General features: G+C 34.6%; 1 protein-coding gene across 1 annotated transcript; it reads left to right on the top strand.

The window, feature by feature from the left end:
* Positions 1–12,537: 12,537 nt before the first annotated feature.
* On the top strand, positions 12,538–13,982 carry LOC129889144 (probable sugar phosphate/phosphate translocator At2g25520). The gene has a single exon (XM_055964326.1). It carries the CDS (start codon positions 12,659–12,661, stop codon positions 13,712–13,714), a length of 1,056 nt encoding a protein of 351 aa, XP_055820301.1. The 5' UTR covers positions 12,538–12,658; the 3' UTR covers positions 13,715–13,982.
* Positions 13,983–14,921: the final 939 nt, after the last annotated feature.

Below are 14,921 nucleotides of genomic sequence, written 5' to 3'. Positions count from 1 at the left end.
CCTTTATAAACTTTACGTATCTAGGCATTTGCTCCAAAACTTCAATTAGAGGAAGGTTAATCAAAATTTGTTTAAACATGGAGCTAAATTTTGATATTTTTCATCCTTGACTTTCTTTCTCAATCTCTGCATTAAAAGTGGGGGAGGTCGTGATATGGAAATTGGAGTTGAAGTATCTTCTTTCTCTTTGTCAACCTCCACACTAAGCTTTTTGAGGTTTTTCAGTACTCAACTTCTTTCCCTCAACTTTCTCATCGAATTTGGTAGCTCTCTTATCCCCACTTGAATTAGAGTCATGTGCATCATCTGCATCACTAGCAATGGTAGATCCATTGTTTGAGTTCCATTTCAGGTGGTTACTGCCATGCATTTCCCATAGTTTTTAGGATTCTGAACTATATTTCTTGGGAGCGTTCCTTTCTAGTGTAGACTCAAAGACGAGAAAATCTAACCCAATTGTTGCTCAATATATTTGACGGATGTAGCATATGAATCTAATTTCTGATTTATTCCCGATAGATCATTGTGTATCTCCTTAAGATTCTCCTCAATACAACCATACTTATTCATCATCTTGGCCATCATGTCTTTAATCCTTTCAATTTTGGATCCTCCATATCGATTGTCGGGTGGGATGTATGTACCACTCTTTTCATTTCTTTTTTTTTCTATTATTATCTCTCCTTACTTAATCACCTTCTCTGTCTTAGGCACAATTTTGATCATTGTATCCATTCCAGTTGTATGTTGTTCTCACGATTGTAGTTGTTATCGCGGTTGTAGTGGCCTTCTTAGTTGAAGTTTCTATAGTTCCGACCTTGATTTCTTTGACCTTGGCACCAAGAATCCTAATTGGAAGCTTAGGCATTAGTCCAAAAAAACCCCGTCTACTCATTCATATAGTACGCATTTTCATCATATACAAAATCATCATGAATTGGCACTCTACCTTGTTGGTCTATTGCATTTACTTTTTCTGACCCCAAGTTTTTGAATGCCAACTTATACTCATTTCTTAATTGTGCTATTTCTTGGAGTACTTCCTAATTTGCTATTCTTGAATTCTGGTTAGTACCAACTTCAAAGGTGATCCTCGTGGTTTCGGTGTCCCTCCATAATCTATTCATTTTAGCAACATGATCAAGTCTCCCGCAGCTTCTGCAAAAGTGTTAGACATGAATGCTCCTCTAGTGATGGTATCTACCACAGCCTTCCCCTTGTCATCCAATGCTCTGTAAAATATCTCAAGAAGTGACTGATTAGTGATTCTATGATTTGGCATACATCTCAAATATTTTGTAAATTTTTCACATGCAGCACTTATTGATTCTCCCAATAATTATTGGAAGTTGTTGATTCTGTTTTTCAACTTCAGCTTCTTTGACAATGGAAAGTAATTTTCGATGAAAACCCCATTTAAGTACTCCCAAGTAGTAATGGAGTTGTATGGAAGCTCTCTCAATCAAGTAGTTGTATCACCAATAAGCGATAATGGGAACACTCGCAATTCGATGATGTCCATATTTAAGTTTGGGTTACCAACACTACTCTTGTAGACATATACCACATTATTGAGATGAGTGTATGGATCTTTAGATGCAAGCTAGTAAACAATTCTCAGTTGTGGAGCATCTGAATCAAACCACTAGAAATATTGAACTTTGATCCAGGAGGCAATGGTAACTCAATGGCACCCGTAGTCCCAATTGCATCATGATTGACCCCATAGTTGTTCCAAATATCAAACTCAAGTTGTTACCTGGGTAGAGAACATTCTCTCACTATTGGTTGGTTGTTGAGAACATTACGTGCTGGATGTTGTGGAGGATTTTGATGTGCACCCTCTTCTTCCATTCTAAGTCGTTCTGCTACTTCTTCTTCAATTTCGTGACCACTATTGTTTTCCATTCTTCTTAGAGATATTTGAAATTTGGGATTAAATGGAATCAGGCGTATGCCTTGACTCTGCATATTTGGCATTCACTAGAACTCAACATGTTTCAACACAAACAAAAAGAAAAGAAAATGTAAAATTAGCAAATAATGACTAATAGTTAAATAACACAATTAACCTAATCTTAAAGCCTTAGTCCCCCGGCAATGGCGCCAAAATTGGATACTCGTAAATTACACCTCCCAAAAAAAGTATAAAGATGTCGTTGTTATAATATAGAACCTCACAGAGGTTAGGGTCGATCTAACGAGGAATATGGTTTAGACTTAAGTTAATCATTTATTATTTATATTCGTAGTAGGATTATTTCCTTAAAAGGGGAGTTATGTATGAACATAATTAATTGATTTGATTGCAAGTATCAAGTAGCAAAATAATAATTTAATGTGATTGAATTCAATAAAATATGAAACTAGGGTATATGTGTTCCCCACAAATCCTTAACTCATTAGAACCTTATATTAGTAATCTATGTCTAGTGTGTTACATGCAAGATCAGTAAATTAATTTTACCTAAGTCCTTGGTCCATCAAATAAGTGATTATCACCACGCAACTTGGTCCGTCTATGGATGTACGCTTTACTAACCCTTACCAGTGATCCCAGATTAGTTATCCCTTGGTCTATTCAATCTATTAGATGAGGGTTGATAGCCTCAAATCTCTGTTGTATAATCTCTTTTACCATTTGTTACCTCCATGGTTTGGCAAGTAAAAATAAGTCGAGTTCTAATGCGTGCACTCGTTAAAAAGAAATCAAATAAAAAGGAAAAATAGTACATGCATACACACTATTCAAGAATTATGTGTTATTAGGTGTATGCTGTTAATTCTTCATGATTTCCATAATCCTAGTTGTAGAATTAGCTACTCATAATTGGGTGATCACAATTCATAATAATTTGGTTAATATAAATCATGCACTTACACTAATAAGTATGAAAATCCAAAAACTTCAATTGACTCTCAAAGTAAAAGTCTATGATAAAAATCCAAGAATTCATGAATTAAGAATAAAAGTAATCTATGTTTAATTCCCAACACCAAAACGTCTGTAACATCATAAAATAAATCTAAGAAATGCATTTATAAACATCTAATCCTAAATAAAATGAAATTAGGAAAAATACAAAAAATAGGTCGGTCAGGTGTCTATGACTCATGCCTATGTATCGTAGGTCACTACATGAGTTGTAGACCCACTCGTGGTCACAGCTTTAGGTCAGTCTTTCATCTCTATTAGATGAATATCTTACTATGGCTCATAGGAACTCCTACAGTTTGTAGTTGCAACTCGTAAGCCAAGTTTTGTACTTCATACTCTTCTCATCTTCTATGTATCGTCCTACGGCTCGTATATACCCTTCATAACTCTAGACTTTCCCTCAAAAATCAACATTCCCTCCATGACTTCCACCTACGGCTCGTAGAATGGCTTCGTAAAAGCCAACCTCCAGCTGTAGTCCATTGATTTTCCACACTTCTTTGTCACGATCTATTTTCCTACAAAAAAAAGAAAAACATAATCAAATATACTAATAAATACTTAAAAGACATACAAATTCTTAAATTTTAAGCATTATAAGTACCGTCAATCAATGGTGCATCAGAAATGTAAATTAAATATATTTAATTGCTTTAAAATAGCAAGAATATTTATACAGCAACAATGATAAAGAAGGAATGAAAAAAACAATTGACATATCATTCCATACAAAAAAATTAAGTAGAAAAATAAAAGAATAAAAAGATCAGACGCCAAGAAATGGCTTGCCAACTCATCTTGGATGGCTTTATCAAGTTTGTATCATTTCTTCATCAAACATTGTCACATCAAATATTATGGATCGATGCAGCCATAAGCAAGCCTATATCTTCAGCATGGGGGAATATTTTGAAGTCTAATCATTGGAGTTGATGTGCCAAGTAGTTGCTCTTTGAAACTAGGATAGACTACACCAGAGCCTTTTTCTCACTAAAGTTGCAACAACAGAGAAGATATACAAAGTGGGTCCATCTCCAGAGCTGTAACTTAGAGAAGACACTAAGTGTGATTCACGGCTACAGCCACAAATACAAAACAAGATGCACGAAGTGTGATTCATCGCCACCAAATTCACAATTCCACAAAAAGATACACCAAGTATGGTTCGTCGCCAAAATCATAACTACAAAGAAAGATGCACCAAGTGGTTTCTCACCAATTAAGGGTTATTTCTTACATATTTTTAATATGATATGAATAATGTTTATGTTCCATCGTAAACCTACGAAAAAAAGGAAGGAGATGATGTATCTCATGGTATCAATAGCACGAAGTTTCAAGTCTACATGGTAAAAATCGTGTCATATGCTCTTGCGCTTATCATGAAGAATCTAGTTCTATTGGATTAATATTTGAGTTTTATATCTATATAGATGTTGACAGAAGTCTCAATCAATACATAAAATAATATACGCCCCTTCAGTTGCTACTGATTCTCCTTCGCTGAGTGGTAGGGAGGAGACTAGTCATCTAGTCCTTCTGCAACAAACTGAAAGGAGAAAGTGATTCGTCTACTTCTTTGCCAAAGCTTGGACAAAGAGTTCATCATGTACGTCTTCATCCAACTAGAAGAATAGAATTCTCTATGCGCTTCACATATAAAGGGTGGAATTTTGTATGTGTACTCTTCATCAAGTAAAAGATAAGGATGCTTCACCACCGAAGTTGGAAAGGACTACTCCAAACTTCTTTCTTGCCTATCCCCAAGAGATAACCCATCAACTAGTACATGTCAATCATATAGACATCCTTTGCATCTTCTCAATCTGAAACAAAGATTATTTACACCCTCAGATAGACCTATAAGAAAAGGAAAGATAAAAAAAGAAGTGAGCTCCTGAATGTCACACAAAAGTCGATTGTATTGATAATTTTAAAAAAAAATTGTATCATTTATAAAGAGTTTGGCTTTGATCTTTGGATATGTCATAGTCTTAGAAGTCTAGTTTATATAGAATCAAATTGTTTATTTGGACACTCCTACACCAAAATATGGACGTTTTGGTGAGATTTCACAGATCTATGAGAAAAAACTAACAGATTTGGATACCAACTTCAAAAATCAATTTCCATCAAGTTATGAGGGTTTTTACCTTTAACTTATGGATATATTGTAGACATAAAAGTCTAGTCTCTATTGAATTAAGTCGTTCTTCATTCGGACACTCCTACGCCAAGATATAAATATTTTAGTGAGACTCCACAGATCTGTGAGAAGAAATGGTAGATTTGGAGACCAATTTCAAAAATTGATTCCCGGAAATCCATGAGATTTTTACTTAACTTTTGGATATATTCTAGACATCGAAGTGTAATTTCTATAAAATCAAGTCACTCATCATTCGAACACTCCTACACCAAGATATATATGTTTTAGTGAGACTGCATAAATTTGTGAGGGAAAAATGACAGATCTGGAGAGAAATTTCAAAAATTAATTCGTGAAAATCGAGAAGAATTTCAATTTTGATTTTTTGATATGTCGTAGATCTATAAGTCTAGTTTTTAAAAAATTAAATGAATCATAATTTCCATATTTCTCCAACAAGATATGATTTTTTTACCGCATATATGCTGAGCTGCGAAGAAAGTGACAAAAAAAATTCTACCTCAAAGAGATAGATTCGATCGAGCTTGACAATGCCACAAATTGAAAATCAAGCACCGTGAGAATATAGGTATTTATAGATATCAAAAGTACCTAAATTTTATTCCTACAAATTATGAAAAAAAAAATTGAAACCAAATTATGGTAAGTTTCCATTGAAACCAAATTATGAAATACTTCCATTGGAATCAAATGTAGATAATTTTGATAAAACTTAGCTTCTAAAAATTATGGGAAAACTATACTGAAATCAAATTATGGTAACTTGTCTTTTGAACCAAATCATAGAAAATTTTCATTGGATTCAAATATGACAAATTTTGGAAAATCTCCTACATACGTTTGAAAAGCCTCCTAGTAAAGTTAGGCTTACATAAGGAGGTTCAAAGTCCTTACACTTTGTTCAAGTGATCAAGTAAAATTAGAGGATAACCAACTATAAGGGTATTCAGCACCAAGGAAAGCAACACCTAATACTTGAGTCGAAATCACGAGCTTCATATCATCAAATCAAGCTTGGAAACACAATTCTTGCTCTCATAATTGACAATGTTTTTGTGGTTGATGACCTAAATGAAATCATTAACTACAAAGAAATATTATGCAATAATTCTTCATAAGTTGAAAACACTTCAAGTTGGCAAATGACAAAATGTCAAGTAATTTCTTGCAAATTAGAGAATGCCACCAGAAAGACTCCGATATGTGTTAATTTAGAAAGCCTCAACATATTGGCATAGTCAGTAAGTTTCAAATATTTCGCGAGAAACCAACTTCTTGAATTAAAAAATATATTTTCTTCAAACATACTTCAAGTATAACATCCCTCAAAAATGCTCACAAGTGCCTTAAGAATGCCTTGGGATTAGGCCGCTCATGTAACGCATTATCCTTAATTTTTTTTGGAAAATCTGAGTTCGGTATATTTATCAGGGGGTCAAAATTTGTAGGAAAATAGTCTCGGTGGATTTTTAGGACCCGTAGATCAAAATATATATTTCTCAAGGAACTGCACAAACCAGTAAGGTCCACGATAAGTCCGCATCGCGGACTTGCTTACCTCCGCATCACGTACCTGGCAAGGATTTTCTGGCCGAGTTGGGTTTTAGTAAGGGCATTTTATATTTTTCTCAAATTGTTAGCTAATGAACCTAGACGTTTTTAGGACTTAATTCAACTCTATAAATTAACCTAAACCCCTAATTCTATTCATTCTTCTACAATTCACCTACTCAAATATTTCTCTCTCTACAAAACACTCTCAAGGACTCCATTGAAGACTTCAAGTAAATTTACTTAAGCTCTCCATCAAAACTCTCAAGTTCTTCCAAATTATTTGGTGTTCTCACTTAAGGTATGTGGGTATTGATTCATGGATTCTTTCATGCATGAAGCCCAATCAATTTCTCAAGGTTTTCTATCAAATTAAAGTATGGTATTTTATGGATTTTATGATCTATATTCCTATTGCATAAATTATGATTCAAAGTATGATCATGAGTCTATTTTGATATAAATTGATGGTTATTGCATTAAATTGAAGAGTTTTTCCATGAATTCTCCTATTTTGATTTCTAGGGTTCATGATGAAAATTATGAGTATTTTCAATTATACTTCCTAATGATATTATCTATATGAATTATGTATGGGCTGATATAAAGTTTATGATCATGCATGTTTTCAAGTCAATTTCACGATTTTCAAGTCAATTGATCATGCATTCATGTCTTACCCTAATTTCAAGTATAAGCTATGATGATGATTTTTCAAGTTATATTCTATGAGAAGTTTTATTTAATGATATCAAAGGTATTATTATGAATCTCATTCAAATTGATTATGCATCCAAGTTTTACCCTAATTTCCAAGTATGAATTATGTCTATGTATGTATGATTTGTAATGTGGAAGGACAATAACTGCATTTCACCTTTGTTATGAAAGTGAGCTACTCTATGATTTCAAACCTATGATAATGACTATGATATATGAAATTATGATTTCTATGCTATGTATGTATTCCGTGGGATTTGATTTAGCACCAAATGTGGACTTGAGGGGACTCAAAATATGGGGTCCTTATATAAAGTCTCTTATCACATAACTATGTGCCATCGTAGGTATAAAGGGATTAGAGGTGAATACCCAAATCTCTAAGAGGTGAGTATCCGAAATATCAAGAGTTGGAGGTGAGTACCCGAGTCTAAGAACTAGGGGTGAGTACCCGGTTCACACGACCTCTTAGTGGATCCACTTAGGCATGTAGGAGTCTACCTTGACAAGTAGTCTCCCCTTTTCTTTCGATGTAGGGGCAACATTGGGATTCCATGCTGTAGCTCGCATGGTCTTATTATCAGTTATGATTCCTATCCCACATATGTATGATCATTTTTATATTTTAAATGACTAATCCTATCTTTTACTTTATATGATACTCTTATGATTTATTATGCATTGATCCTTCTTAATGACTACTTATGATTTTTACTACTTCTCCTATCATGCTATTTAAAATGGTCATTTGTATAAATATGGTTTTCTATGCATTGCATTGCCTACATACTTAGTACATTCCAACGTACTAATGCATATTTTTGCCTATATTGTCTCATAATGTAGGGGTTGAGGTTGAAGATCATACTCGTCCACATGGCTAGTTAGGCCTTTCTATCGGCGGTGTTTGTGGTGAGTCCTCATCTATCGAGGACTAGTCATCGAGTTGGTTATTATTTCAAAGACTTTTTGTTATATTTCATATTGAGGGTGAGTTAGGGACATGTCTTATCCCCCTGCCCATGTTCATGAGTAGAGGTATCTAGTTGGACAAATGTTTCAAGTCTATGTTCTCATGTGACATTCTTAAATTTTTATTCATAGTTTAGATTCTCTTATGATGTTTTTGCTTTTGCTTTACCTTATGAATACTTATGATATGTACAAGAGGCTTAGTTGGAGCCCTTCGGGGTTTCAATCATCGTGTTATGACTAGGCCCTAGGTCGGGTCGTGACATCAAGCCTGTCTTTAAAGGTTCAACAAGTCGATGTAACACCCTAACTATTTCTACACCAAGATCCAAACCATTCTTCATATGCGTATAGGATCGAACTCGATGACTTATAGTTGTATATATGAGTTAGGATCAATTTGTAAGTATTTGAAGTGTATTAGATGTGTTTTAGGGTCATAAGGGATCTCTAACCCCAAGCCAAGTCCAAAGAATTTCCATCGGCTAAGTTTTCATATGAGTCCGAAATAGGGTCAATTTCAAAATCCCATATCTCCTATTATATAATGATTTAGGTGTTTCATGACCTATCAAATTAAATATCTTTGAGTCCTCTTTCCAATGCCACCAAGTTTTCCTCATTCCAAGTTCCGACTAAAAAGTTATGACCATTTTACTATAGACTATCACTGCAGCGATTTTAGGCCTGGCGCTGGAGTGGCGTTGATGCCACTATAGTGCCCAAAATAAGCTGCAGTAGTTTGGCCTTTGGCGCGGTGCGCCACTATAGCGCCTGCAAGGGTTTGAGCTCGTTTTCCAGATTTTAGGGGCATTTTAGTCTTTTCTTGTGTTTAACCCAAAGTGGGGTCGTTTTGAAGGTATATTTCACCTATCTAAGAGACCCCTAAGTCTTTCTTCACTCATTTACTCTCACTCACACTCTAAGAACAAAAACCCTAACCTCTCAAGTTTCTCTCAAGCTTTCTTCCTCCATCTCCAAGAAAGATTCTAGGGTTTCACTCCAAGAAGATCAAGCCTCCATTTCTTTTCAAGTTTTTCATTCAAGAGTTGACTCCTCAAGGTATGTGGGTTTTCATCCATGGGTTCTTCCACCCATAGATCCCAAATATTTTCTTAACTTAGTAATTCAATTTTAAATGATGAAATCTTATGGGATTTTACATGATGGTTCCAAATGTATCGATTATGGTATATTTTAAGTTTATTTTCTCCTATTGATATATATGTATATTGACTCTTAATTTCAAGTGATGAATTTTTATGGATTTTCATACTACTACTCCAAATGCATAAATTCTTGAATATTTAAAGTTTATTTACCTATATTGACTTATGTTGATTATCATTTACATGAAATGGATGGTTTATCAAGGTTTTTAAATGAATGTTTGTAAAGTAGTTTTAAAGTGCATATTATGGGTTGTTTTTAAGATTTTTGATTTGATGCATTTATATCACTCTCATGCATACAAGTATTCTTTAAATGTATTTGAAGGTCTTTATGAAATGAACCCACCTAGTTTCCTATGATAAAGTAAATTTGAAATGAAGTTTGACTCTAATGAATGTTATGAAGTAAATGTTTATGAAGAGGAGTCTTAATGAAATGATTGATTGATGAAAGGGCTTCTTAGACAAAGTAAGGTTTCAATATGAAAGGATAATTCTCACATTGAATCAAATGAAATATTTAAGGTTATGATATGACATGTATGACATCCCTATAGGCCGTCAATGCTTTTGAACATTTTTTCAAAATGGAAGTTCCAATTAGCATGGTACCCGGAATACCATCACTGATTGTAGACCTAATTTTCTTATAAATTAAGGTTCATTAGTAGAGCTGTAAATAGGGCATGGTAGTCATGATGATATTACAAACCAAATGTTTTAATGAGCTGTTCCACCAATTGATGTTTTAAATGTTAAAGTTACTATATTGATGTTCAAACGTTATTCCGTGGGATTTGACCTAGCATCGAATGTAGCATGTGGATGGAGACTCGACCTAAGGGGTTCTTAAGTAAAGTCTCATATTGCATTAACTATGTGCCACCATAGGAGCCCTTGTCGGCTAGGCCTTATTAGCCACCAAATCTTAAATAATTGAATGTAATCTGAATGGAGTTCTACCCGGCAAGTAGTCTCCCCATGCCAACATAGGGGTTTTATGTTGGATTCCATGTATTAGCTCGCATGGTCTTAAATGTCGGTTATGATCACTTCCCCACAAAATGAATATTTTTAGGTTTTATATGATGATGTCTAATGCATGCATTCACGTATGCATATTGCTTACTCATGTCTCTCTTATGTTCTTCATTTCATGGCATACTCACATACTTAGTACATTCAAAGTACTAATGCATACTTTTGCCTACATGATATCACCATGTAGGACCGACCTCGCTCCTCGACCTCCTCCACGTGGCTAGCTCGAATTAGTTTGAAGATTGCTTGTGGTGAGCTCCCATGGTTCGGGAACAACATTCTTTTTATTCTAAGCTTACGTTATGTAGAACATTAAGACTTTTATTAAGGCATTTCTTGACACTTATTTTGAGAGTGAGCTAGGAACATGTCTTAGCCCCCACCAAGTCGTTAATGTAGAAGGTATGGTTGAACATAGAAAAATATGTTATGTTGTCTTTGACTCTTATTAAATGTGAAGTCTCTTTGTCCCTACATCCCTTTTGTTTTCTACTTAATTTTTTTATCATTATCAATGAAATGCTTAATGAATGCTAAGAGGCTTGGGTGGGGTACCTTCAGGTGTCTCATTCGCCGTGTCATGTCTAGGTCCTAGGCTTGGGTCGTGACAATCGAGCACACTGACAAACCTCAAAGCAGGGTACATATGTAGACAATGAAGTTTTATTGATAAATTCGCATTAAATTTTGGATTAAATCTTAAATTCATGATATGTTGATCAAGTCAAATTGTTTATTAATAAAGAATTAATATTTAAATTAAAATTCTATGACTTAAATAAAGTTTAAATTATATTTGGATCAGTCTATTAAGTTAACAAGACGAGCTCAACTCATGCTCTTAAGCCCAATGTCCTCTAAAATTAATTGGAGACCAAAATACCCACAAAATTGTACCTCACGCCTACATAAAAGGGTCTTCATAAGCCCAGAAAGAAGGAAGAAATACATAGTGAAGCTTTGCTCTTCAGTGGTGACCGCAAGTCTTCCGCATACAACAAAGTCTTCATCTCCATGTTGTAAGCCGGAAGTTTCCATATCTCCATGATTGTGATCAAAGCTTGGCTCCACATTTGTGGTGAAATTCCAACAAGTAATCGAATGATTCAAAATCAAAGCAAAACTCTTGAGTTGACAATCATGAGAAGAAGAATCAACGGATTATATCTTTTTCATATGATTTTATAAAGATTGTAACCCCACATGAATTATTGAAATATAGATATCATTATTTATTTGCTATTTTTTCTTTTTTTGATTACTATTTTTCAAGAACTAAACTTAGTTATTTGTACAAATATTTTTTTTAAAAAAATAGATAGAAAAAAAGAAAAAAAAATACCTATTTTTCAGAGTTGAGGAGAATTTAATTTTTAAATCAAAATTGATGGTGTAAATAATTTTCTTCCTCTAAAATCTCACGTCCCTTCTTCCGCCCTACCCCTATCTATATTCTATCCCATCCTCAGCTCATAAAAAATAGGGAAATATTCGCATATAGCCACTCAAAAATAATTTAATTATGATCGATATCTATAGTTTTCTAATTACAATTCGTAGCTATAGTTATAACAGTATTTGTCTAATTCACGCAACATTTCTATACGTTTGAATAAGTCACTATACAATTTGCAATTTTTGTATAACGTTTGTATATTTCACTATACAATTCATATCCAACGTTTGTATAATTCTCTATACAATTTGTAATGTTTATATATTTCACTATACAATTCGATTCGCACATAGCGTTTGTATAAATCGCGCGAATTATACAAAACTCAATTGTATAATCGTGTGAATTATACAAACTTAAACTGTAATTACAATTAGATGTTTGCCACAAATCATAATTAATTCAAATTATAGCTATATCTCCATAATTTTCATTAAAAAATATACTAATAAAAAATCCAAAAAAGGAAAAGTAAAATAAAAATAAAAATTGAGGCTTCCACCTAAAAATAAGACCTCCTCTTCCCCCATTCTTCACTTTCCCCTCTTGTCAAACTCTGCAAGACTCCAAAACTCTCCCAATTCTACACCTCCCCCGCCCTCCGGCCCCCCTTTCATCACCACCGCCACCATCAAAAAATGGGGAAAGGCTCTGCCTTGTCGAACGGAGTAGTGAAGAAGATCATCCTTTCCTATACCTATGTAGCAATCTGGATCTTCCTCTCCTTCACTGTTATTGTTTACAACAAATACATTCTTGACCGCAAGCTCTATGGCTGGCCCTTTCCCATCTCTCTAACAATGATCCATATGTCCTTTTGCTCATCTTTAGCTTTCCTCCTTGTTCGTGTTTTCAAAGTTGTTGAGCCTGTTTCCATATCTCGTAATGTTTACCTCACTTGCATACTTCCCATTGGTGCACTTTACTCCGTTTCCCTTTGGCTCTCAAACTCTGCTTACATTTACCTTTCTGTTTCCTTCATACAAATGCTCAAAGCCCTTATGCCTGTTGCTGTTTATACCATCGGGATCTTGTTCAAAAAGGACACTTTTAACAACTCCACCATGGGTAACATGATGGCAATTTCAGTTGGTGTTGCTATTGCTGCTTATGGTGAAGCAAAGTATGATTCTTGGGGTGTTCTTCTTCAGTTGCTTGCTGTTTTATTTGAGGCTACTAGGCTGGTTATGATCCAGATCTTGTTGACTTCAAAGGGTATTAGTTTTAATCCAATTACTTCTCTCTACTATGTTGCTCCTAGCTGCTTGGTTTTCTTGTCAATTCCTTGGATTTTTGTGGAGCTTCCAATTTTGAGACAGAGCTCGAGTTTTCAGTTTGATTTTGCTATTTTTGGGACTAATTCATTGTGTGCCTTCGCCTTGAACTTGGCTGTGTTCCTCTTGGTGGGAAAGACTTCAGCTTTGACTATGAATGTTGCTGGGGTTGTCAAAGATTGGCTTCTTATTGCATTTTCTTGGTCAGTCATTAAGGACACTGTGACTCCAGTGAATCTAATTGGTTATGGATTGGCTTTCTTGGGAGTTGCATACTATAATCATAAGAAGTTACAGGCATTGAAGGCAAAGGAAGCACAGATGAAAGCTCAGCAAGCTGATGAAGAAGCAGGGAGATTGTTGACTGAGAGAGACTCTAATGGATCAATTGATGGAAAGAAGGGTGATTCACAGGCCTAATTGAATCTGAGACAAAAGGGTATCAAATAAATCTTATGAACACGAGGGTGAGAAGCATTAGATTTGGGGTTTTTCTTCAAGTTGACTTGTGCTTTTCAAATGGATCTTGGTGTGTCTGTGGATGATCTATTACTGTTCTTGGGGATAGATCATTTCCATTTCATACCTAAGGTTGTTTAGGATATCCACATTTCTTTGTTTACACTGCAGATTCAATTTATGTATCTTATTACTAGTAGATTTAAGATCTCAGATACCCTTCCTTATAGCTGTTTTGAGTTTCTGCTACTATTTTTACCTTTTCTATCTCTCTATATGTTTAGGTACTTGTTGAATCCTTGATGTTACCATAATTTATTTACAATTTTCCCTATTAATGTGACATCTTGGGCAACGGTTGATGTATGGTGCTTTTAGATCTGCTTCTTAACTGTGTCACAAATCAAACTGATCTGTGAATTCTTGCTTTTGAAGCAAACGGTTTTGCGTCAGGCTTAGAGTGGAAAGTGAAGCGAATTCTGTATGTATTTTGAAGTGGAGAAACTTAACGAGACTAGTTAATTTTATGAACTATCACCATTTTCTCTATGTTGGATTTGCATTAATGGCTGATTCAGGTGACATTACATGTTCTTAGCTGTGTGGATTTAATGCATTCCAAATATATTTGGGACACGTAATTGGTGGCTTAATGGTTTGATGGATTGGGGTGTTGTGTTCCTATATGGTTTGGAACAATTTCCATCTTATGAATTAGGCTCGACATCTATTTCTTTTACATGGTATAAGAGTCAAATCCATCTATGTTATTGTGTTTTCTAATGTTGGTTCTTTATGTTATGTTATTGTGTAGATCCATCTATGTTATTGTGTTTTATAATGTTGGTTCTTTATGTTATGTTATTGCGTGCGGGCACATTGGTTGATTATTGGGTGGTCTTCTCCTTGTAAAGTCTTGCCATCACCATTTCATGAGCTAACAGCTATTGAGGTTTAGTTAGATCCAAGGTCTATACTTTCTCTCCAACCAGTTCAAGATCATGATATGTATAGTCAAAGACTGGTTTGAAGAGGATGTTCAAGGTATACGAGAAGGCACAATAGATAGAGATAAGTTGTAGAATTTGTTGGGGGAAATACAACTCAGGCAAGGAGATGGAACTTATTACTTTTCTTGCATCTTTTGAGTTTTGGACATCACAGCTCT

Source organism: Solanum dulcamara, chromosome 5 (genome assembly GCF_947179165.1).
Source record: "Solanum dulcamara chromosome 5, daSolDulc1.2, whole genome shotgun sequence".
NCBI lineage: Eukaryota > Viridiplantae > Streptophyta > Magnoliopsida > Solanales > Solanaceae > Solanum > Solanum dulcamara.
The sequence above is the reverse complement of the archived record's forward strand: the minus strand, read 5'-3'. Positions and strand labels throughout refer to the sequence as shown.